The 26519-nt window shown below is 37.1% G+C and overlaps 1 protein-coding gene across 1 annotated transcript in view; it reads right to left on the bottom strand.

Moving 5' to 3' along the window:
- Window positions 1–26519, bottom strand: part of LOC135702010 (uncharacterized) — a 40056-nt gene that overhangs the window by 9441 nt on the left and 4096 nt on the right. Inside the window, exons 7-10 of the mRNA XM_065222957.1 lie at window positions 10198–26313; window positions 6580–6687; window positions 6360–6521; window positions 5–6082 (exon numbers count right to left, since the gene is read on the bottom strand). Coding sequence (XP_065079029.1) covers window positions 5–6082; window positions 6360–6521; window positions 6580–6687; window positions 10198–26313 — 22464 coding nt within the window. The remainder of the gene's footprint in view (window positions 1–4; window positions 6083–6359; window positions 6522–6579; window positions 6688–10197; window positions 26314–26519) is intronic.

The following is a 26519-nucleotide window of genomic DNA, read 5'->3' as shown; positions in this document are numbered from 1 at the left end:
TTACATCAAGCCGTTCAGTAGCTTTCAACAAGCGCTGATAGTCAGCAGTTTCTTGCAGTTGCAGCAATTCCATCATGAATTCTGTTTCTTGAGTATGATTTTGGATAATTTCCATCTGGCAATGGAATTTATTCCATAGGGACAGACGATTCCTCAAGAGAGTCATGTTATTCTCACATTTCCGTTCAAGGTCACTATGAATGTTTTGCAGTATGGATAAATCTCTCTCTGTTTGCTGTGGTGACACAGTCACCTTCAAATTCATCGGCAAAGTGTGAAGCATTTGTCTTAGTTTCATCATCTCGTTCCAACAATCACTTAGATCAGATTGACATAGTTTACAATCTTCCAGTGATTTTCCAACATCTGGTCTTCTTCCATTGACTTTTGTTGCACATTCATCTAATATCCTAGTGATATCAATGAAACGTTTTTCTTGCTCTTTGATACCATTTTCTATGTTTTCCAGGCGTTTATAGAAAGTTTCAGCAGCTTCATGTTCCTCATCGATTTGGTGAGACAGATTTCGAGAGATCTCGAATATTTCAGTGATTTTTTCCACGTCAAATTCTGATGCCAATGCAATCTGCCCTAGCTCATTATCAATCAAATGAATGCGTGTCTTCAACATTTGCATTTTTTCCAAATACAAGTATAGGTCTTCTGGGGACTTGAGAACTCCTTTTATGCTGTTGAAAATTATGTTGATATCATACAGCTCTTGCTCAATGAACGTTATTTTATCATTGGGGGACGTAGAATTAGTTTTGATGGATTCGTAAACTTGCTTCTGAATGTTAGATATCTTTGTAGAGACAGCAAGCCAGTTTTCTAACATTTGTCCATGCAGTTGACGATGCAGCTCTTCATCAGATATGTTGATGGTGGCTAAAGCATGATCCAGCGAATCACAAGCTTTTCCGTATACTTTATTGTTCATGACTTCGTATTGAGCTTTGACTTCCCAAAATTTGCGCATATCCTCAACTGGAGTTTCAGCAAGATTTTCCGGAATGGTGATTGAGCCCAAATTTTTATAGGCTTCACAAATCCATTCGTGCAGCTTATCGGCACAGATATTATATCTATTCCAGTGGTTTTTGAATTTTCGCAGTTTGTTGAGATAAAGTGATACCTCTTCTTTCAATTGCATAACCACTGTCAAAGCTTCACTACTGTCCTTTTCCAATACTGGAGCACATATGAGTTCTTGCATTTTCTTAGCAATTTCGTTGTGTTGCATCATTTTCGTATGATGGCAGAAAATATCTTGGTTCAACGACTCATATAATTTAATATATTGTTCAAAATCTTCGGATGACACATTTCGTAGATCCGGAATGCGTTGTTGAGCAACTTGTAGCCATTGAGCCTCATCACGCATGTCTTTCTCAAGGACTGTCCATTTGGAAGCTGCTTGCGCTAATCGGGCGGCTCTGTCTACTGCTCGCTCCAAAATGTTGCTTGTTTTGTTGTACAATGCTGAATGTAGTTTGGCATGCTTCATACGAGTTATTGGATCCAAGTTAGATTCCAGCGATTCTAGAATCATCTTGCAATGGCTGAGGTTGACGAAGAATTTACGATACCGTTGCATTTCCTCTTGAAGCTCTTGCAAGCTGTTGGTAGAAATTTCGTTATCTATGAAATCTGCAGCGGCAGATGCGATGTCTTCGAACTCCAGAAGTGTTTGTTCGTATTCTTCAGCTAATCCATTTAGTTGATGTAGTTTATTTCTCTCTATGATGACCGTCTGTTGAATTTTCCTTGCAATCTGATCAGCCCTTAGTAGATCATCTTCCAAATACATTTCATTGGCGTTATCCTTGAGATTGCTAACTTGTTCAAATATCAATGATATATTTCTCAAGCACTCTATAATGCGATCTTCAACATTATCTAGACTAGCCAGCTTGTCGTGTACGGAAAGTGAAAGGTCGGGGATAATGGAATTGAGTTTTTCGTCGATTTCTTGTAATTGGCTATTGATCTGTAAAAGCGTGCCTGAAAACTGGTGTCTTATGTTATCATTGATGCGTGTTTCTTCTTCTTTTGATGCGATGGTTGTCTCCAACTCCTCGATGCTGTTTCTTGTTTGTTCTAAACACGCAGTAATATCTTGCTTGGGAGTAATATTATTTTCTATCGCGTAATTGACAAAGCGTGGGATTGTGTCTGACATGTATTGCAACCTTATTTTATACACATTACATAGCCCAACGCGATCTGTTTCATTAAGTTGTGGTAGGTGGTGTAATCCTACAGCAATATCTTCCACTTGTTTGCTTGTTGTTTCGAGCACGTCGAAAAGAATTTGCTGCTGCAATTCTGTATTATGACGATTTCCTTCTAAAAGAGAAATTGAGCTATCGAGGTCAAGTGGGAAATCATCGGTGATTAAGGATTTGTAAGAAAATCCAGGACCTTGAACGGATTCGCTGGTTGTTGTTATAGAATATATTTTCGGAAGCATAACAGCCATCTCATTCCACGGTACTACCTTATTCTCAGCAAAACTTTTGTGTGCTCTGATTATTGAGAAGTAGTCGGTTAAGCTGATACTCCACGATTTATCTCCAGGAATTTCCGTTTTGATGGCACTATATGTTGTCGTTTGCTTTGGATGCTCAAGTTCTAGTTGAATTTGAACATTAAGAGAATTATGTGCATCGATGCTTCTTTCTTCCATGACCGTCCTTGTTAATGTTATTGGTTCAATCACACCAGCACTATCCGGAATATGCAGTTCTGTTTGCACTTCCAACTCAATGGGAATAGTTTTGGTTTTCTTTCCTTTCTTTGATTTCTTCTTCTTTTCCCTTTGATCTGGTGCGGATGATTGTTCAATGGCAACCGTTTGCGTACTTTCTACAACTGTTTCCGCTTTATCTACCGCAGGTATTGTTTGAGCATGCGCTTCTGTTGTCTCAACTTGACTTGTTTGTGTATTAGCACTGTGAACTTCTGGAGCAGATTGTTGATCGGGCTTTGGTTGACTTTCCTGTGTGACGGTACATTCAAGTGAAACATTAGATATGTGAATTGGGCTAGTTTGTGTTTCGACTTCTGTTGGAGCATATTGTACAACTGGGGATGATCCTCTGTCTTCATTATTTCCTTCAGTTGCAGTTTGCGCGTCTGTTACATCGGTTGCAAGAGTTTGAACGGCTTCACTGTGAGTATCGGGTGAAGCTAGTGAGACAGTGATATTCGATTGAGCAAACTCAACTGGACTTGTTTGAGTCTGTTCTTGTCTCAGTTTCAAATCAATTCCTTCTCCTATTGCCTTGTCGATGATTTTGACAACTATCGGTTCAACTAATTGTTTTACATCATCAACTGTTTGCATCTCGGATTCAGCTGTGGTTACAACTACTGTTTGATTTGCAGAATCGGAAACATCCACCTTAGGTTGACTTTCTTCCGTTGCTTGTGTTTCGAACGAATCTGTTTGAATATCCTTTTCTTCGCGATGTTTGCTTACGATATCTACCGTTTGTGTTTCATTTTCTAATAAATCAACAGTAGTCTGAACTTCTTTGAACTCGTAAACTACAGACTGCGTTACGATGGGTGAAGTTTGCTGAGATTTTTTAACTACCTCTTGTTCAGGAGATGTTTGCATCGATTTTTGTTCAAAGTTTAGTGGAACCAGCAGAATCTCCGAGGTGATTCGTGCTATTTCACGGTCAGCTTCGTCTTCAAGGAAATCTTTTGGAACAGGCGTTGTTTGTTGGTGAGCATCTTCTACATATACAGCTTCCAGAATTTCTGTTGGAACGACAATCTGCTGTTGTATTGATAACGTTAACTGCTCATCTGGACCTAATACACTTTCTTCAATCACATGAATCGGGTTAGTTTCAAAGTCCTGATCCTCTTCTATGCTTTCACATGTTTCTAATATTGGAATATCCTGTTGAAGTTCTACAGCAGCCATTCCTTCGGTGGATTTTGCTACCCGTGGATCTGAGTCCTGTTGTTTTGACTTCTTCTTCTTCCGCTTCTTCTTTTTGGAAAGGTCATCATTTTCCGATTCTCCTTCAATAGTAGTTTTATCCGCTTCGTAACCTTTATCAAAATCTACATCACTAAGACCTGGAACTTTCTCGGCTAGGAAAAGCTCTTCAGATACTGGAAGGATGTCTATTTCTATCTGTTGAGCTTCTTTGATAGCATCATCTCCTTTCGGTTTTGATTCAAGCTCAACAAAACTTACTTTAATGTTTTTAGCAGCATCAGCAGGGTCGAGATTCATACTCAGTTTGACAGCTCCCTGGTCTTCTTTTGTAGACAAAATCTGTACTTCAAGTTTCTTCTCAGTGGCCGCTTCTTCGGGCTTTATCAATAAAGGCTCAGTTTCAATATCCTTTCTTCGGTCCTCTGCTGTGGAATCTGGGACAACATCTTGTTTTTGTAGGTAGGCGCTTAGTTGGTCATCAAACCGATCTTCCCGGGGTTGATCATTATCACTTTTTGGAGGTTCTGGAGGGATTTGTTCTGATAATATGGTAACTTCAATAGGAATATCTGAAGCCATTGTGGCATCGCTAGTTTTAACAAGACTATTTTCGTCTTTTTTACTTGAATTCACGTTTGTTTCAATAAGCAACACAGTTGCAGGTTGTGGAATGTCGCGGTAGGTAATATCGCCCTTGTTGACATCTGTTGATTCTTCGACCATTTGTTCTCTTTCAGATAAAGGATATTCTACTGAATGAACATCTTCAATTATTGGTTTTATGGCGTATTCCGATCCGGTGTTCATATTGGTTGGCCATATTTCTTCTGGGTTTTCATATGTTTCTTGTAGAGGAGCTGCTACCTTAGATGGCAATGCATGGGTTCTAGTTAAGGGTACTTTACCTGTATCTTCTAATGGAGGCCACACATCAGTTATTCCTATTAGAGTATCATCGGTCAATGCTGCTGTAGAGGAACATTGAGGTTCTATAAGATTAGTTTTAGACTCTTTGATAAGCGGCGTGCTTTGTATAGTACTAGTTGGTGAATCAACTTCAGAAGCAATCAAATCTACATTTTGTGCAACCGATTCTAATACCTGAGCATCTTGAGTTTGTCTTCCCAAAGGTTCTACATCATGTTGTTCCATGACACTGACTAGTTCATTCTGGATATCATCCAATATACTTTCAACTACCTTTTGAGGTTCCATTGTCTTGTCCATGAAGGTTAAATCATCTCTTGTTTCAGTGTCTGTCAAAATGTGTGCTTGTGCATCTGGTGCAAGTGTTGCAGTAATCAATGCTTCAGTCATATCGGATGGTTCAATGGATTGGACCGGCTGAACAACTTTTTTTAGAGTGATTTTCTTCGATCCATCTTTACCAACTATAATTTCCATGGAACTGTCGTCTGGTTCTACGAAAGTTGTTTCAAATGTAGAAGTAGGTATATTTCTCAGCAATAGCTCCGATGATTTGTTAGATTCACCAGATTTGGATTGCGTATATTTAGCTTCCACTATTATATCTTCTTCTTCTTCTTCTGGAATAATGGAAGGAGCATTACGAGCATTTGATATATGAACAGTTTCGTGGCCTTCTGATATGGACTGGATAATGATCAAGTTGTCTGTGGACCTTTCAATGTGAGTTTGTGATGACGCTTCTTGAAGTTGAGTTGTAACGCTGTCCATAGGATCCATTGAAACTAGTGGACTAGTTTGCATTTCACTATCTACCTTTAACATAGCGATAGGTTCTGTTAGTTGCTTGATGCGCTGTATGTTATCTTCAAGAATTAAAGCTTTTTCACGAATTGTTCTGATGAGAATTGCGAACTGTTCTCTCAGAGCATTTGATTTATCACATATGTCTGCGTACATAAGGTAATTTTCTGTTGACTCGTAAATGGTCTTCGACTGATGCTCCTTTTCGCGCAGTTCAGCCAATAGCTTCTGATTTTGTTGCAGAACTTCTTCGAGGCTATTTTTCGATGCACTTTCGTCAATATCAGTAAGTTGAATTGACGTCGTAGACACCCAATGGTCAATTTCTTCTAACAGGTTGGAATAGGCACGTATTTCTGATTTGCGTTGCTCTCTTAGTTTAAGTGATTGCTGAAAAAGTAAACGATATTGATAATTAGTTTCTATTGGTTATTTTCGATGCTTTAAGACTATGATGAAGATTTAATTAAATCGTGAACAAACTGATAACTTCATGGAAATATTTTTAGTTGTTGATTTAAATTTAACTAATTTTGATGGTTACGTAATAGACGTCATTAACTTCGTTATATACAATGGTTCTTTAGCATCGTGAACTGGTTTAATCAGGAAAATCTATGTGTAAATGTTGCATAATTAAAAGTAAAAAACAGTAATTTTCGGTTACCTGTATCTTTTCTAATCCATGATGTGCTCGTTGACGTAGAAAATCTATTCGATCATCAATCATCCGAACAGATTCTCTAACCTTTTCGTCAGCATTCGGTGGGAGGCTCATTGATATAGCATAGTTTTGCTGCTTGTAATCAGCCAGCTTTTCGATTAGCACCTGTAAGATAAACATTTTATATTTCACCCATTTCTCCATAGTCCTCTTTAAAACTAACCTGTAGTCCCTTGATTAAATCGTTTATGTTATCATACGGGAGATTATTCATCTTTAATTCCTCACCGAGCAGCGATTCCAAAATATTTTCCACACTTTCGGTAAGTGTCTGTTTGGCGTTGGAAGATAAAATATCGATAAGTACATTTGCCGCTAAATAAACGATATTTAACAAAACATGCATGACAAAAAATTGCTAATAAAAGTTGATCAATTATGCCGAGAACGCAAAAATTAGAATATTTCACACTTTTGACGTGTTCATACAAACATCACAATTATACATTATGAGATTTGCTTTCTCTACTCAAGAACGTCTAATAAACTATAAAACTCATAAAAGGGTACCAATTTAAATGAATCATGATTTTTTTTAAATATATGTGATGAAGTTGTTGGTCTTCAATAGTTGATAAATAAGTAAATTGGTATTAAAGTATGAGTGTTAAAAGTGTCAAATATTCATTAACATGGAATAATGGGTTATTTTAAGGTGTATTTAATATACGTTCATTGGTTAGTTATTTCACAACGCAAACAACAAAAAGTTTCTGTTTGCCTCTGTTCCTAGAATCCACTGATGTAACTGTATTCATGATGAGGTCCTCGGCACTCAATGTTATCGCCTCTGATCTTGTTCTTGAATTCTGCGGCATTCAAAACAAGTCTGAATGAGGTCAACATGACATGCTTATGATTTGACGTTTCAAATGATGCATTTTGACCCAAGCCAGGTTCTGCCCTTGTCTCTGGAAACACCCGGATTCTGCCCTGGTGTGTCCAATGGTCTTGGATATTCAGTTCGACTAATGGTACATTTTAGGAAAATCATTATGAGCTTTGATTGTAAGTTTCTACTAATTGAAAGAAGACTTAATAAATCGATTCAAAATCCAGTTGAAAAATTTGGTCTATCTTCTTTTATTGAATAAGCTTTTTCAAAAAACGTACATCATCGTTCAATTGATTTAGCAGAATTAGCAGTTAATACTCGTAATATAATTTTATAACCTCAACATCGATGTTTGCAGTTGAACACAATTTCTTTGTACTTATTCGATAGCTCTTATTATGAGCATAGAACAATCGTTCTACATTATTTTGAAACGATGGACCCCCTATAACTAGGGGCTCGAATAGTTTAAGAAAAGATATTTTTTGCAAATTATTTGATAAAATTAGTAAATCTCTATAAACTAATGAAAAAAGCCCAAATGTTTGCATTCCATTCGAAAGGCAAACGTCAGCGCTTTTTTTCCTTTGATTTGTTTTCCGGCGATCTGTTTTCCGTACTGAACATCAATGCTACTGACGCCAGGGGCTCTATCGACCCATCAACTCATGGACCGGGGACCAACGGTTTTACTTCCTTTCCAAAGGAAGGCGTGATCAAAGATTTTATGCCTCCGAAAATCCCGATGGTGCCGACTAGGATTGAAACCAGGCCCTTTGGGATGAAAAGCAGCGACTCTAACCATTATACCACCGGCGCCACTAACGCCAGCGCTTTCATTTAGCATATTAAGAATTTTTGGCGGTCATATTGAATTTAGTTACCATCTAGGATTTTTTTTCCCAACAATTTGTAAACTAAGCATACCATTTGAAAGTTAAGACTTTTCCCTATAAGATACATGTTAAATATAATGAAGCATTCAACTTTTTGTATGGAAACAAAAGCAAAGAAAACGCTTTCAAAAGCTAATTTCTTTGAAAAAAAAAACCACCCAAACATGCAAAATAAAAGGCCAGACGCTTCCCTTTCGAATGGAATGCAAACATTAGGAGTTAATGCAAGAGTTTTTAATTAAATCTTCCAAAATTTTAGTAGCTCGAAAAATTGGTGGGTCAGTTTCAGTGAGAATTGCTCAGTTTCATTGTTTATGCTTTCTACTAGGTGAACAAACGTAAAGGCAATTAAAACAATGCTCAACAGCTGCAGGCAGAGTAGGTTTGTCAAAATCTTCCACGATTGGAACGTTATATTAGATCTTTTATACTACAAAATCAGATACAAAATGTACAGTTGCTTTGCATTGCCTAAGATTTTTATTATTTGTCTTGTCGTAGCAACTTCTAGGGCCTAGATTGAAGCTTTTTGCCATAATACTGCTGCCAGACAGTGGAAACTGAATTGTATATGTAATACAAAGAGCATGTTTGAGGAAATTGTTGATTTTCGATTTAGGTATACGTGTTTAGCCTGAAGGTTTTAGAGGAAATGATTTTTTGAAACAAAAACACACAGTTCCGTTACAAAAGTTACGGTTCTGATAATGAATTTCTAGAACATAACAATAAATCTTTAAAATAAATGCAATACAATATTATGAAAGAAACTTCCCAGGCTACTGGTCAACAAACTGAAGACAAACAATGCTGGAAGGGGAGTGGTCGAGGCCGGTCGAAGATATCACAGATTGACATCCCTAGGCATACGGTATCATTGTGCTTTCCAATTACATACGAATGTATAATTGGCTTAGGCCTCAATTAGCGACTGTAGCAGTGCTCAATGAACATTAAATTGAAAAAAAATGGACAATTTAATGAAATGTACCTATACTTGCATTACATATTTATCAGAACCCCTAATTTAACATTGTATTTATGTTTAAGTTTTATCAGCTACGTAAAACATATAACCAATTTTTTCACTTATTCATAAAATATTTGCCTGAAGTGAGACAAGGAAAATGACGTGTTTTTGTTTTGCTGCGTCGTTTCCGTTCTTTCTTCTCAGCTAAGTTTATGTGGTGTTGAGTACTTGGCACTGATGAAGTCTGCAAGTAGTAGACAAAATACGCGTATCTGTCAAAAGATAAGCAATTTTAAGGAAGTAAACCCACCCACTCAAAGCTCTTCATAAAGGGATTCCGTTAAGAGGTTCGACATATTTAAAGGATTAAGTCAATTTGTCTTTTCGTTCCTTGAGATTGAGACGATCATTTAGAAACTTACTGAATACGCGTCAATCAAGTATTTCCCTGCTGCTACTGCAACAGCAGTACTTTAGCACTTTATCAATGGTGTATATTGGCATCGATAACGTATTGATAATGTAATGTATCGTGTGTGAAAATAGCTTCGTTCTTGAAATGGGCTATTGGAGCAACGATAGTGCTGGTTATCTCCCGGGTTCAAGCTTCTTGCATTCATAAGAACTGAATATTTGCCTGGAGTGAGACAGTATTTCAAACATGTTTGTACTCTATGTTTGTCGTGTAAATTAATTAATTTATCTTTATTAGGGAGGCTTTCAGCCTGGGGCTGGTTCGCCTCCATTTTGTCGTGTAAAGTGCATTGATGTTCATGTAGTTGTTTGGCATAAACTAGAAAATTAGTTAAATACTTGTTGACGTATTTTAATTTTTTGTTTTGTGTGAATAATGAGTAGACAAATGAAAGATAGCTTTATACTTGGTTAATTACAAATAGATTATAGCATGCATTGCAATGTTGTTATCTTATGTAATTGATAAACTTCAGATAATTAGGTGTACTTTTCTTGACTAAGCACTTATATTAATAATCTGAAATTTATCGTTTTTAAATATGATTAGCGTTATGGTTAGATGATAACATTGAATGAGATAACAAACATCAAATCTAACGTCACCTGTTTACTTATTGTGCAATCAGCCACATTTTCTTTAGAACTACTTAGATTTACGTTGCACGTTGAACCTAGCGTATTTTGGTTGATCGGAAGTGTGGGAGAAATTGAAGGATCGGAGCTTTTGATGGTAACGTGAAGGTTTTGTTGCAAAGGCGGATGGGGCACATTTATTAGTGTTTCGTTAGTTGCCTGCGCTAGCTGAATTGATTCTGCGTCGTCTACTGCGACTGTATGTAGTTGTAGGTTAGTTGTGGGATTTGCGAGCGTGGGACTGTCTTCTTCAGGTTTTTCGTGACTTTGAACAGCTTGCAACGACTTTAGGTATTCTATTTCAGCATCATCATGGGTATGTTTATCTTCCCAAATAGGTTTTCCAAGTTGTTGGGACTCAAGTGTTAATTCAGGATCTGAAAATGGTTCATCCTCTTCTGCACGGGACAAATGTTCTGGTCTGTCATTAATAAGTGTATCGTCCAACAAATTGTCCTGAGTCATTGAAAGCTTAACATGAGTGCGAGTGCCTTCTTCGGTCGGCTTTGAAGAATAATCGGTAAATTCTTCCCCTGTGAGAGCCGATAGATTTGCAGTTGAAGAGCTTGGAGTCAATTGTTCCAACTCTTTAACTTTATCACCCTGTATCGATATTGATGTTATTGTTGTTGTTTCAGTATTGATTTCAGGCTCTTGCACATCGATTACTGACGATGTGTATGTTATTTCGGTTACTACCGTGTAATTTTCAACCGAGCATGTTTCAATACTAAAATGACTTGTAACGTTTTCATTACTTGCAGCTGATATCTGTTGGGGTTGACATGCTGGCTGCTCATGATGTGGTTCATTGTTTGTTTCTGTTATTGATTTAGAGCCTACGATGACTATTCCTTGAGATGATGTCTCTATTTCTTCTGGTTTAGTTGTAGTACTTTCGATTTGTATAGGTAATATCTGTAGGTCATTGTTATCAGTCTGCAAATTTTTGACATCATTTACAGTTTGATTTGATTCTGTAATTTGAATGCCTTGATTTACTTTTTGATTCAGATCTATGTTTAGCGGTACTTTAATACTGCTTTCCGTGATTTCACGAACATTAGTATGTGTCCGTTGAGGTTCCATAGGATCTATTTGGGGAGAGGCATTTCCTCTAAGCATGTATTCACTTTCTTCTATAAGATTATGCTCATCACGTTTTTGACCTAAATTTCCTGCTACTACTTCGGAATATAATGGTCCTGATTTCCATACATCAATTGAGCTACTGTGTGCCACAATATTTGAAACATTCTTTGCAACTTCTGGTGAATTTATTGCTTCGCTTATATCAAAGTTTGTATCACGACCTTCTTTCAACAATTGTTTATCTTTTCTTTGAGCTTTTTTAGCTAAGTAACGTTGTTTCGCTTCGTCGTCAGAAGGGTTTTCGCTAGAAGATTTTTCACGAGCCTCTATCAATACAAAAGTATCATCCTGAATATTTGAAGACCTCTCATGTTCGAATGACTCTCCTCTCATCTGAACTAAAATTTCCTCTTCATCTGGTACGGATTGAATTAAAGTATGTTCCTCAATGGATACCGGTTGATCGCTTTGCAATGCTTCGATGTTATCGTTCGGGATGCATCGATCTTGTGAATCATGCTCATCTCTGATGTAATCCTCCATTTTTGGTTCAGCATCTGATTCCTTTTCATCATTACTTAATGTATCACTAGCATCTAAGCATGCATCTGGTTTTGTAACAGCTTCTGCTTCGGTCTTAGGAACGACTTCGTCCATGTTTTCTTGTCCAATGGATTCCTCTAATGCAGCGCTTGTTATTTTGGTTTCTGTAAATGACGTCTCGTTGTCTGTGAGATTTTGTTCACCTTCCTTGTTTTCAACAACTTCGACAGAATCTGCAACGTTTGTGAACATGTGAGTGCTTTCTAGATTAATTGTAGTATCATCCTGTTTGAATGACTCTTCTGTATTTTGACTTGGAGTATTCTCTTCCACCAATATTTCAGTATAATCCTCAATATTTAAAGACGTCTCCGGTTTGAATGACTCTTCTCTCATCTGAATTAAAATTTCCTCTTCATCTGGTACAGATTGAATTAAAATATGTTCCTCAATGGTTACAGGTTGATTGCTTGGCAATATTTCCATGTTATCTTTCGGGATGAATTGATCTTGCGGACCATGCTCTCTTCCAACAATATCCTCCACTTTTGGTACAGCATCAGTTACTTCTACAACATTACTCGACGTATCGCTTGCGTCCAAACATAGATCTAGTTTTGTAACAGCTGGTGTTTCTGTCTTAGGAATGACTGCATCCATGTCTGTGAGACTTTGTTCACCTTCCTTGTTTTTAACAACTTCGATAGAATCTGCAACGTTGTGAGTGTCTTCCAGATTAATTGTAGGTTCATCCTGTTTGAATGAATCTTCTGTATTTTGACTTGGAGTATTCTCTTCCACCAATATTTCAGTTTGATCCTCGATATATAGAGACCTTTCCTGTTTGAATGACTCTTCTCTCATCTGAATTAAAATGTCCTCTTCATTTGGTACCGATTGAATTATAATATGTTCCTCAATGGTTACAGGTTGATCACTTGACAATATTTCCATGTTATCTTTAGAGATGAATTCATCCTGTGAACCATGGTCACTTCCGATACTATCCTCCAGTTTTGGTATGGCATCAGTTTCCTGCACAACATTACTCAATGTATCGCTTGCATCCGAACATAGATCTGGTTTTGTAACAGCTGGTGTGTCTGTCGTAAGAATTACTTCATCCATGTCTGTGAGATTTTGTTCACCTTCCTTGTTTTCAACAACTTCGATAGAATCTGGAACGTTTGTCAACATGTGAATGTCTTCCAGATTAATTGTAGGTTCATCCTGTTTGAATGAATCTTCTGTATTTTGACTTGGAGTATTCTCTTCCACCAATATTTCAGTATAATCCTCAATATTTAAAGACGTCTCCGGTTTGAATGACTCTTCTCTCATCTGAATTAAAATTTCCTCTTCATCTGGTACAGATTGAATTAAAATATGTTCCTCAATGGTTACAGGTTGATTGCTTGGCAATATTTCCATGTTATCTTTCGGGATGAATTGATCTTGCGGACCATGCTCTCTTCCAACAATATCCTCCACTTTTGGTACAGCATCAGTTACTTCTACAACATTACTCGACGTATCGCTTGCGTCCAAACATAGATCTAGTTTTGTAACAGCTGGTGTTTCTGTCTTAGGAATGACTGCATCCATGTCTGTGAGACTTTGTTCACCTTCCTTGTTTTCAACAACTTCGATAGAATCTGCAACGTTGTGAGTGTCTTCCAGATTAATTGTAGGTTCATCCTGTTTGAATGAATCTTCTGTATTTTGACTTGGAGTATTCTCTTCCACCAATATTTCAGTTTGATCCTCGATATATAGAGACCTTTCCTGTTTGAATGACTCTTCTCTCATCTGAATTAAAATGTCCTCTTCATTTGGTACCGATTGAATTATAATATGTTCCTCAATGGTTACAGGTTGATCGCTTGACAATATTTCCACGTTATCTTTAGAGATGAATTCATCTTGTGAGCCATGGTCACTTCCGATACTATCCTCCAGTTTTGGTATGGCATCAGTTTCCTGCACAACATTACTCAACGTATCGCTTGAGTCCGAACATATATCTGGTTTTGTAACAGCTGGTGTGTCTGTCGTAAGAATGACTTCATCTATGTCTGTGAGATTTTGTTCACCTTGCTTGTTTTCAACAACTTCGATAGAATCTGCAACGTTTGTCAACATGTGAGTGTCTTCCAGATTAATTGTAGGTTCATCCTGTTTGAATGAATCTTCTGTATTTTGACTTGGAGTATTCTCTTCCACCAATATTTCAGTTTGATCCTCGATATTTAGAGACCTTTCTTGTTTGAATGAATCTTCTCTCATCTGAATCAAAATGTCCTCTTCATCTGGTACTGATTGAATTATAATATGTTCCTCAATGGTTACAGATTGATCGCTAGACAATGTGTTATCTTTCGGGATGAATTGATCTTGCGGACCATGCTCGCTTCCGATGTTATCCTCCACTTTTGTTTCCTGTACAACATTACTCAACGTATCACTTGCGTCCGAACATAGCTCTGGTTTTGTAACAGCTGGTGTGTCTGTTGTAAAAATGACTTCATCCATGTCTGCGAGATTCGGTTGACCTTCCTTGTTTTCAACAACTTCGATAGAATCTGCAACGGTTGTCAACATGTGCGTGTCTTCCAAATTAATTTTAGGTTCATCCTGTTTGAATGACTCTTCTGTCATTTGACTTGGAGTATTCTCTTCCACCAATATTTCAGTTTGATCCTCGATATTTAGAGACCTTTCCTGTTTGAATGACTCTTCTCTCATCTGAATTAAAATGTCCTCTTCATCTGGTACTGATTGAATTATAACATGTTCCTCAATGGTTACAGGTTGAACACTTGACAATATTTCCACGTTATCTTTAGAGATGAATTCATCCTGTGAGCCAAGGTCACTTCCGATACTATCCTCCAGTTTTAGTATGGCATCAGTTTCCAGCACAACATTACTCAACGTTTCGCTTGCATCCGAACATTGCTCTGGTTTTGTAACAGCTGGTGTGTCTGTCGTAAGAATGACTTCATCCATGTCTGTGAGATTTTGTTCACCTTCCTTGTTTTTAACAAGTTCGATAGAATCTGCAACGTTTGTCAACATGTGCGTGTCTTCCAGATTAATTTTAGATTCATCCTGTTTGAATGACTCTTCTGTCATTTGACTTGGAGTATTCTCTTCCACCAATATTTCATTATAATCCTCAATATGTAAAGACTTCTCCTGTTTGAATGACTCTTCTCTCATCTGAATTAAAATGTCTGCACTTATTATTTTGGTTTCTGTAAATGATGTCTCAACGTCTGCGATATTCGGTTCACCTTCCTTGTTTTTAACAACTTCGATAGAATCTGCAACGTTTGTCAACATGTGCGTGTCTTCCAGATTAATTGTAAGTTCATCCTGTTTGAATGACTCTTCTGTCATTTGACTTGGAGTATTCTCTTCCACCAATATTTCAGTATAATGCTCAATATTTAAAGACTTCTCCTGTTTGAATGACTCTTCTCTCATCTGAATTAAAATGTCCTCTTCATCTGGTACAGATTGAATTAAAATATGTTCTTCAATGGACACAGGTTGATCGCTTGACAATATTTCCATGTTATCTTTGTTTGTTTCCTGTGCAACATTACTCAACGTATCGCTTGCGTCCGAACATAGCTCTGGTTTTGTAACAGCTGGTGTGTCTGTTGTAAGAATGACTTCATCCATGTCTGTGAAATTTTGTTTAACTTCCTTGTTTTCAACAACTTCGATAGAATCTGCAACGTTTGTCAACATGTGAGTGTCTTCCAGATTGATTTTAGATTCATCCTGTTTGAATGACTCTTCTGTCATTTGATTTGGAGTATTCTCTTGCACCAATATTTCAGTATAATCCTCAATATGTAAAGACTTCTCCTGTTTGAATGACTCTTCTCTCATCTGAATTAAAATGTCTGCGCTTATTATTTTGGTTTCTGTAAATGATGTCTCGATGTCTGCGATATTCGGTTCACCTTCCTTGTTTTCAACAACTTCGACAGAATCTGCAACGTTTGTCAACATGTTAGTGTCTCCTAGAATAATTGTAGGTTCATCTTGTTTGAATGAATCTTCTGTATTTTGACTTGGAGTATTCTCTTGCACCAATATTTCAGTTTTATCCTCGATATTTAGAGAGCTTTCCTGTTTAAATGACTCTTCTCTCATCTGAATTAAAATTTCCTCTTCATCTGGTACCGATTGAAGTATAATATGTTCGTCAATGGATACAGGTTGATCGCTTGACAATATTTCCACGTTATCTTTAGAGATGAATTCATCCTGTGAGCCATGGTCAGTTCCGATACTATCCTCCAGTTTTGGTATGGCATCATTTTCCTGCACAACATTACTCAACGTATTGCTTGCATCCGAACATTGCTCTGGTTTTGTAACAACTGATGTGTCTGTCGTAAGAATGACTTCATCCATGTCTGTGAGATTTTGTTCACCTTGCTTGTTTTTAACAACTTCGATAGAATCTGCAACGGTTGTCAACATGTGAGTGTCTTCCAGATTACTTGTAGGTTCATCCTGTTTGAATGACTCTTCTGTCATTTGACTTGGAGTATTCTCTTCCACCAATATTTTAGTATAATCCTTAATATTCAAAGACTTCTCCTGTTTGAATGACTCTTCTCTCATCTGAATTAAAATGTCCTCTTCATCTGGTACAGATTGAATTAAAATATGTTCCTCAATGGTTACAGGTTGATCGCTTGACAATATTTCCATGTTATCTTTCGGGGTGAATTGATCTTGCGGGCCATGTTCTCTTCCAACGATATCCTGAATGTCATCTTCCGGAATTAAATTATCTTGTGAACTATACCCTACTCCTATGTTGTGCACTTGCAATGAAGCATCAGCATCATTTTGCTTATTTTCTGTTGTGAATATTTCCGTATCTGTTTTACTTTTCAATTCATAATATTTTTTCTCTGCTTCTATCATTTCAGGATAGTAGTGGAAACTGTCGTTAGCAATAGTTTGTAAAGTCATTATCATTTCGGTTTCATATTCTGATGTTAGGCAAAGATCAGACTCAGTAGAATGATGTAAGGATTTGACGTTATCTTCTGAAGATTTATGTTCGCTATCTTTTTGCACGATACTGGTCAAAGGTTTTGATTCGTACAATGGGTGATGAGTGCTTTCGGCATCTATCAATGTTTTGTGTGTATTGAATAGTAGCTCAGCATCATGATATTTACTGTAGTCATGGACTACTTGTTTTTCGTATTTATAACTGTCCATACGTTCGATAATGTCATTGTTAGTGTTATCGGTAACCCACTGCAACTTTTGTTCGTTTGGATGATCATTTTCCGATTTCAATAGAATTTCTTCATTAACAACGAGCTGAGTCACTTCTCCCACATATGTTGATGCATCTCTGGCTGCTGGCCTTGGGGCAATGCTTTCATCTAAATCATTTTGCGATCTTTCTGTTCTATTAAGAGCTGCTATTTCATCCAATTGTATGTCATTTGAGAACTTACTATCGGATACAGAACTTCTAGAATCACAGGTACTTAAAAGCGACAAGTAGTCAGTCTCTACAATGGTGGATTGATTTTCAACATCTTTTTGCTTGATGTCGGTCAAAGTCTTTGATTCGAGCAATGGTAGGTGTGAGTTTTCGATATTATTTAATGTTTTTTGTTTGATATGCAACTTTTCCACATCATGATATTTCCAATAGTCATGAGGGAATTGGTTCTCATATTCATAACTAGCCACACGATCCCCTTGTGTATCAATAGTAGAAGCAGAAGTTAATTCGGTTGCATCTGCAGAATGTACGTGGTGCGTTTCTTGTTTTTGGGTGATTTTTTTGGATGCATGCACTGAATCAATGTGTACGTCTAAATCAGTTTTAGTCGATTCTCTTTCAGTAATGGTTATTGTTTGCCGCTCGGACATTTCATCAAATTCCATATTTTTGGTGAGCTTGCCAACAGGTATCAAACTGTCTTTTTCCGTGATATCGGTCCAAGAAGACTTGTGACTACAATGCGTGTAGTAGAGCATTTCAGCATCATGATATTTCCAGTAATCATAAGGTGTCCTTTCTTCATGTTTACAACTATCTGCGCGGTTCACTTTCTCAACAAGTACATCAACAGTAGAAGCCAACGTGTTTTTCCTTTCAATGGCTGAGGTATTTTTAATGATTTGTTCAAACTGCTCATTTAGTTGTACATTTTCCGATTTCAATAAACCATGTTCGCTCTCAATCCTTTCCACTTGGAATACAAGAGTTACATTCTCTGTTGTTGTTACTTCCGATGGTTCATCCATATGTGGTGATGCTGACTGTTTTGTATCCTCTACAGGTACATCTTTCATATGTGCCAGATGCATGATGACGTCTTTGCTGGCATCAATGGATGTTTTATATGTGTTATGCAACATTTCAGCATCATGATATTTCCAGTACTCATGGAGTAATTGTTTCTCGTTCTTGTAACTATTACCAGCAGGAGCAACATTGATATCGTTTGCTTGTGCAATACTGCATTTTGCATCTTGCATTTTATCCTCCGGTTTCCTTAGATCTTGCTTGGTTAAAGCTGTCTTTTCTAAGCGGGGAACAAATTCATCGATGCTAGGCTGCACAATACAATCATCTAATGTAGTGCTAACCATGTTGTGTTCTGTGAGTGATGCTACGTCAACTAGATTCTGTTCATTATCATCGTTATTGATAAGGTTTGTCCGTAATGGTTGTCCAACGTTTTCCAATGTTTCAGTATTTTCCAGATTATTTGACGACCTTTCCTGTTTGAATGAATCTTCTCTCATCTCAGTCAAGATGTCCTCTTCGGCTGGTACAGATTGAGCTAAAATATTGTCGTCTTTGATAACAGGCTTGATGCTTGATAATGCTTTAATGTTATCCTCAATTTTTGGTACAGCATTTGTTTCCGTTGCAACATTATCCAAATTATCACTTGCATATAAACTTTGATCTACCTTTGTTAAATCTGCTGGTACTGATCTGGGGCTAAGTTCGACCATGCTAGGCTGCCCAATACATGTTTCTGATGATGTGCTTAATATATTGATATCTGTAAATGATGTTGCACTGTCTTCGATACCCTGTTCTTGATCAATGTCATCACCAAGCTTGGCCACGTTTTCTTGCATTTCAGTAGCTTCCTGGTTGTTTATAGTTTCATCCTGTTTGAATGATTCTTCTCGCATCTGACTTAGAATGTTTTCTTCTTCTATTACAGATTCAGTTGACATTATTTCCTCATTGGCTATGGGTTGATCGCTTGGCAATGTTTCAAAATCATCTTCAGGAATGGATGTATCCAGTGAAGTGAGGTCTGTGATGTTTTCCTCCATTTTTGGTACATTGTCTGTTTTCTTTCCAACATGACTTAACGCATCGTGTACGTCCGAACTTTGATCTTGATGTATCAAAGCTGTTTTTCCTGAAGATTTATCGAATTTGTCTGTGCTAGCCTGCTCAACACATTCCGCTAGTGTGATGCTCATCATTTTGTGTTCTGTAAATGTTGCCGTGCCAGTTAGATTCTGTTCTTTTTCTTTGTTATCGGCAAGTTGAACTGGATCTGCAACCTTATCCAATATATAAATGTCTTCCACATTATTTTGAGGCGTTTCTTGTTTAAATGAATCTTCGCTCATCTTAATCAAGATTTCCTCCTCGTCTGATACAGGTGGAATTGATATATTTTCCTCAATAACCACAGGTTGATCGCTTAACAATTGGATGCCATATTTATCGATAAATCCATCTTGTGGATCATGCTCTTCTCTGACGTTATCGTTCATTTTTGGTACGGCGTCTGCTCCCTTTTCAGTAGTACTCAACTTATCAGTTTCATCCGAACATTGAGCTGGTTTTGTGAAAATTGTTGTTTCTGGCCTACTGAGAATGACTTCGTCCATGCTAGCCTGCTCAATACGTTGTTCTAATGTAGTGGTTATTATTTTGATTTCTGTAAATGATGTCACATTGTTTCCTGTGTTATCAACAATATCAACTTGATCTGCAGGGTTTTCCAATGGTTCATCGTCAACCTGATTACTTGAAAGATTATACTCATTACTAGTTTTGTGCTTTCGACCTAAATTTCCTGTAACTACTTCGGAATATAATGGCCCAGATTTCCATACATCAATTGAACTGTTTTGCGCCACAATTTCTGAAGCATTCTTAACTTCTTCTGGAGAATTCAATGCTTCACTTGTATCAGGTTTTGTACCACGGCATTCTTTCAACACTTGTTTATCTTTTCTTTGGGCTTTTTTAGCTAAATAACGTTGTTTTGCTTCGTCATCAGAAGGTTTTTCGCTAGAAGGTTTTTGATGAGCATCAACCAATATTCCAATGTCGTCCTCATTGTTTATAGATCTTTCCTGTTTGAATGACTGTTCTCTCATCTGAACCAAAATGTCCTCTTCCTCAGGAACAGATTGAATTGGAACATGTTCCTCAATGGTTGCTAGTTGATCACTTGGCAATGTTTCGCTGTTATCTTTCGGGATGAATCCATCTTCTTGTAAACCATGCACTTTACCGATGATATCCTTTATTTTTGGTACATCCTCTGATTCCTTTTCGACATTTCTTAACGTATTACTTACGTCCGACGATTGATATACCTTTGTATTCGTTGCTGTTTCTATCCTAGAAAGGACATCGTCCGTGCTAACCTGCTCAGAGCGTTCTTCTGTGTATGTTGTCTCATTGTCTGTAATCTTCTGATCCATCCTTTCAACAAGTCCGATTGAATCTGGAACGTTAGCCAATATTTCAGAGACTGCCAGATTATTTGAAAATTCTTCATGCTTGAATGACTCTTCTCTAATTTGAACTAGAGTAATTTCTTCTGATATTACAGTTAATTGATCACTTGGTAATGCCGCAATATAATCTTTGGGTATACATTCATCACCTGTCGCTAGTTCAATGTTTTCCTCCATTTTCAGTACAAAATCTGTATTCTTTGCAACATTACGTTCCGTAATTGTTTCTGTAATGTGATCTGACTTTGTAATAGCTTCTGTTTCTGTCTTAGGAATTACGTCGTCCATGTTAGCCTGTGCAATGCATTCCTCGAGTGTATTGCTTGTAATTTCGATTTTTTTAAATGGCGTCACGATGTCTGTGAGCTTGTGATCATTTCCTGTCTTATCAACAAGTTCAACTGACTCTGCTATGTTTTCCAATATTTCAATATCTTTCTGGTTATTTGCAGATTTTTCCTGTTCGTACGACTGTTCTCTGATCTGAATTAAAATATCCTCTTCGTCTGGTGCGGATTGAATTAAAATATGTTTCTCAATGATCACAGGTTGATCAGTTGACAATGCTTTGATATCATCTTTAGGGATGAGCGCATCTTGTGAATCAAAACCATCTCCGATAGTATCTTTCATGCTTACTTGCCCAACGCATTCCTTTAATGTAATGCTCATTATTTCTTCTGACCTCATAGAACTCGCTGTTTCTATCCTAGAAATTATTACATTCGTACTTGCTTGCGTACATTCTTCAAATTCAGTGATAGTTGTTTTGTTTTCAGTAAATGATGTCGCGTTGTCTGCCATAGTCTGATAATTTCCTGTCTTATCATCTAGTTCAACTGGATCTGCAATGTTTTCCAATATTTCAGTATCATCATCATTACTTGTAGACCTTCCCTCTTTGATTGACTCTTCTCTCATCTGACCTAGGATGTCCTCTTCACCTGGTATCGATTTAATTAAAATTTGTTCGTCGATGATTACAGGTTGATCGCTTGACAATCCTTCGGTTTTGTCTTTAGGGATCAACTCATCTTGTGAATAATTCTCTTCTTTGATGTTATGCTCTATTTTAGGTACAACCTCGGATTCTTTTGCAACCTTACTCAACGTATCACTTTCGTCCCAACATTGATCTGGCTTTGTAACAGTTGCTGTTTCTGATCTAAGAATGACTTCTTCTACGCTAGCCTGTTCCACTGTTGCAGTGCTTATTATTTTGTTTTCTACCAATGATGTTACGTTATCTTCAGTTTTCTGTTCATTTTCCATGCTATCAACGTTTTCCAACATTGCAGCATATTTCTGGTTATCTGTAGAAACATCCTTTTTGAATGACTCTTCTATCATTTGAATTAGTATTTGCTCTTCATTTGTTACAGTTTGAGTCACTATGTTTCCCTCGTTTATTGTACGATGATCGCTTGAGATTGCTTTGATATCATCTTTCGGAATCAATCCATCTTGTGAGCCATGTTCTTTTCCAATATTATCCTCTATGCTTGGTACAGCATCTGTTTCGACGTTGCATAAAGAATCGTGTACCTCCAAATATTGATCTGGAGTAAAATCAGCTGCTTCTGACGTAAGGATGATGCCATGCGTGTTAGCTTGGTCCATACTTTCCTCTAATTTAGTGCTTATTATTTTGTTTTCTATAAGTGATGTGACGTTTTCTGCGACTTTTTGTTCATTTTGTTTGTTATCAATCAGTTTGACAGAATGTGCAATGTTTTCCAATATTTTAGTATCATCCGCATTATAAGCTGACTGTTCATATTCAAATGACTCTCCTCTTATCTGAACCAGGATGTCCTCCTCATCTGGTACAGATTTAATTAAAACATTTTCTTCATGGATTATTGCTGGATCTCTTGACAATTCTTCGATGCCATCTTTCTGGATGAATCCATCCTGTGATTCTTTTTCGATGTTCTCCTGCATTTTTCCCTTTTCAACATTACTTATTGCTTCACTAGCATCCAAACACTGATCTTGCTTTGTAACAGCTACTGTTTCTGTCAATGAAACGACTTCGCCCATGCTAACTTGCCCAATACTTTCCTCTGATGCAGTGCTTATTATTTTGGTGTCTACTATTGATACTACGCTTTCTTCGTCGTTCTGATATTTATCCTTGCTTTTGACAGCTTGGATTAAATTTGCAACGTTCGATATATCTGTGTCTTCCAGATTATTTGTAGATTCATCCTGTTTGAATGACTCTTCTCTCATTTGAATTAGAATATTCTCTTCATTGATTTCAAATTGATCGCTTGGCCCTGCTTCAATATAATCTTGTCCATCTTGTGAGTTGATCTGTTCTTCGATGTTATCCTTCATTGTTGGTACAGTATCTATTTTCTTTTCATCATTACTTGTTTCTGTTGTTTCTGTCATAGGCATGACTTCATCCGTGCAAACCTGCTCACTACGTACCTCTAATGTGGTGGGTATAATTATCATTTCTTTAGATGATGCCGTGTTTTGATCATTATTCTGGTTTTTTTCAGCAAGTTCAATTGAATCGTCCTGTTTGAATGACTCTTCTCTTATTTGAATTAGAATATTTTCTTCTTCTGTAACTGATTGTTCCACATTTGTTTCCTTTTTGATTGCAGATTGATTGTTAGACAATACTTCAACATAATCTTTTGGAATTAATTTATCCAGTGAACCAAACTCTTCCTCGATGTTATCCTCCACTTTTGGTACAGCATCTGTTTGCATGTCAACATTGTCTTCTACATTTCTTGTTTCTAAAATGTGATCTTGCTTTGTGAAAGCTGTTTTTTCTGACAGGGAACTGACTGTTGCAGTGCTTTTTAGCTTGATTTCTTTGATGGATGTCACGTTTTCTGCGATATTCAGTTCATTTTCATTGCCTTCAACCAATTTCACTGGAGTCGTTAAGTCTTGCTGATTATTTGCATTCTGGTTGAATGACTCTTCTCTCATGATTCTGAGAGTTTTCTCTTCATCAGTGTCGGCACTTGAAGCGTGTTCCAAAGCCATTGAAGAGCAGCTTTCTATTATTTCATTAGATGTTTGAAATACGACTTCCGTTCGCTGATTGGATTCTTCGTTCAAAGTGAAATCTTTTTGATGTTTTTCCATCTCGTTTGATCGTTGTTCAAATATCACTGGTTGTGTATAGTGTTCATCAATAACTTGTTGTTCAGATGAAGATTCATATAGGATAGTGGTTGTTTTATAGATAACATTGGAAGTAGTTGTTGAAAAATGAGTTCCAGTATCACCTGAAGCCATAAAACATTCTACTTCACTATTGAACGATGTATCCAATTCATTTCTTGGTTCTGAAGTTGATGATTGTTTAACAAGCACTGCTGTCGATTTGGATTGAACAGATGTATCAGTAACGGAATCAAGTACGGATACCTCTGTTGCAACAAACACTTCATCTTTGTGCGAAGGCTCCAAGCAAACAGCTTCTTCAATTTGCATATCTGGTGCTTCTTGGAAAATATGTTCAACATTAAATTGATCTTGAATTTGGCTGTTAATGTCGCTTTTAGTAATTCTTTCAGCCGTAATGGTTGGTAAGTCAAACTTCATGTATGAGATTGGTTGTAAATGATACTCTTCATGTGTAATCATCGAAATTTTTTGACGTTTATCACGCCAATTTGCACATGAAATTTCAATCTTTGATGTGTCATCTTGTTCATTTCCATTTACAGCAGATTCACCAGGTGTTTTTTGCACTCTATTGTTAGATACTAGTAGTAGTGACGATATTGTTTCACTAATCTCGGATTTACTGTCCACTTTTCCTGAGCTAACAGTATCCATGTCACTCGGTGGTTCTTTTTCTGATAATGATGTTTCATTTTCATAATCAGTTGTGATCGATGATGAACTATTAGCCGTATTTAAAAAGTCATATTCGTCGAAAACAAGACTACTTTTGAATCCATCAGTTATATTTTCCGCAGTAGCTTCTGCTACAGTTGAACAATCATCTATACGTTGTGAAATAGGAAAATCGTTTCTTCTACTTTCATTTAGTTCTTGCTCAAATTCGGCACTTTGTAATTGTAACATAGCGGATACTTTTGATGAATTTGATTTCCTGATTTTCTCAACCTTCATCATTTTCCGTTTTTGATCGGGCTTCTTTTGATTTTCTAATTCTGAGTTGGCAATAATTTCAACAGTGGTAACCATTGTAGAAGCGTTGGTTGATTTTTCTTGAGCTTCTGGTATTGTTTCGGAAGTACAACTCGCTGTTTCGATCTTTAGCGATTTCGGTTCAGACTTGAAAATAATGGAATTCGCGTCCACTGTTGGTTGAACATTCTGAATATTACTCGCAGTGGGTTCAGGCAAGTTTTCACCATAATGATCAGCTACAGTGTTCTTCTTTGTTTTTCTTTTCTTTATCTTTTTGCGTGCAATTACGTCACTTGATTCAGTAATGCCGGGTGATATAACATCATGACTAAGATTTGCTGACCTAATGTTGTCTTCTGATTCACAATTTTTATCTGCACTGATAAGCTTAAGCTCGTCGGTAAATTCTATCTCGGACATGAACGTTTTGCTTTCACTTTCTGCTGGTTTGGAGGTGGTCGCATATTGAGTAAAATGCAAATCTACCGATTCATTTCTAATGTTCAGACTTTCTGTTTTTACACTGGATCTAGTGTCATCATGAGCATGACCCTGAGTTGATTGAAATTTAGTATTAACTTTCTTTCGACCAGTTAAAGACTGAGGAGGTTTGAAATAATCCTTAGGTTTGCGTTTACGTTGCGACGAAGGTAGCACTTGATCTGTCTTATCGGATTGTTTGTCACGCTCAGCGATTGCAACATTTAAGCTCGGTGGTATTGTACTGGAGATGGTAGTTTGTAGAACGCCAATCGATGAGTCAAACTGTGGCAAATTGTAGGATGCACTCTGCTTTCTGGAAGCTAAATCCTTAAGCACATCTGCGTATGTTTTTCCAGCAGACTCCTTTTTGATAGTTGGATCCCTGTCCGTTTTATACTCGGTTGTAATGCCTTTTGTGTTCCCAATAATCTGAGGCATTTCAACAATGTTGTGATTATCAGGCTTTGCTGTATTTGCTGCTTCGGTGAGAATGAAGTTTCCCGTTTTCTCAATGTTGTTACTCTTTTTGATAGATGATGAATGAACAGCTGTTTGTTTAGGTTTAGATTTTCTTTTAATGTCAATAGTTGATTTGTCCTTCTTGCCTCGTAGTGGCTCACGTGGTACACTCTGTATGTTAGGGTCATCATATAGTTCCATGCGCTCATAGTTGATGGCTGTTTCAGTTTTATCGGAAGCATCGGTCGTTTGACTGACAGATAGATTTTTGTGAGAACGGAGTTCAATAGCATTGCGTTGAATTTGAGCGTTTCGTTGTCTCTGTAGGCCCGCAACTACTTCAGCATACGTACGTTCTGAATTGTTCCAAACCGATATTACGTTTGGCTTCATGTTTGAAGACTCGTAGGAAGATACATTTGCACTGTTATTTTCTGTTGACATTGTGTGCGTCGACATTAAAAATTGATGTGGAATTCCGAACTCTGTTTGGCGTGTTATATTCTGATGCACCATTGGGTCATAGATCTCATGTTGTTGAGCAGTTTCATCAATACCATGCGTCCAGGTTATCGGAAGTTCCTGATGATGGAATTTGCAATTTATTGATCGAAATTTTTATGGATAGAATTGTGGATGAATAAAGCACGTAATAGTATTGTTTCGAAAAAAAAATCTATATTCTGATTAATCTAATAAAATATTACAATTATGCTGGCAAAACACGTATTTAAAAAATTGATTTTGAAAATCACGATATCGATAAAATTGATTGATTTGGTGGATAT

Source organism: Ochlerotatus camptorhynchus, unplaced genomic scaffold, assembly GCF_037179485.1.
Source record: "Ochlerotatus camptorhynchus isolate MF236.1 unplaced genomic scaffold, CSIRO-AGI_Acam_v1.1 ptg000182l, whole genome shotgun sequence".
Lineage (NCBI taxonomy): Eukaryota > Metazoa > Arthropoda > Insecta > Diptera > Culicidae > Ochlerotatus > Ochlerotatus camptorhynchus.
The sequence above is the reverse complement of the archived record's forward strand: the minus strand, read 5'-3'. Positions and strand labels throughout refer to the sequence as shown.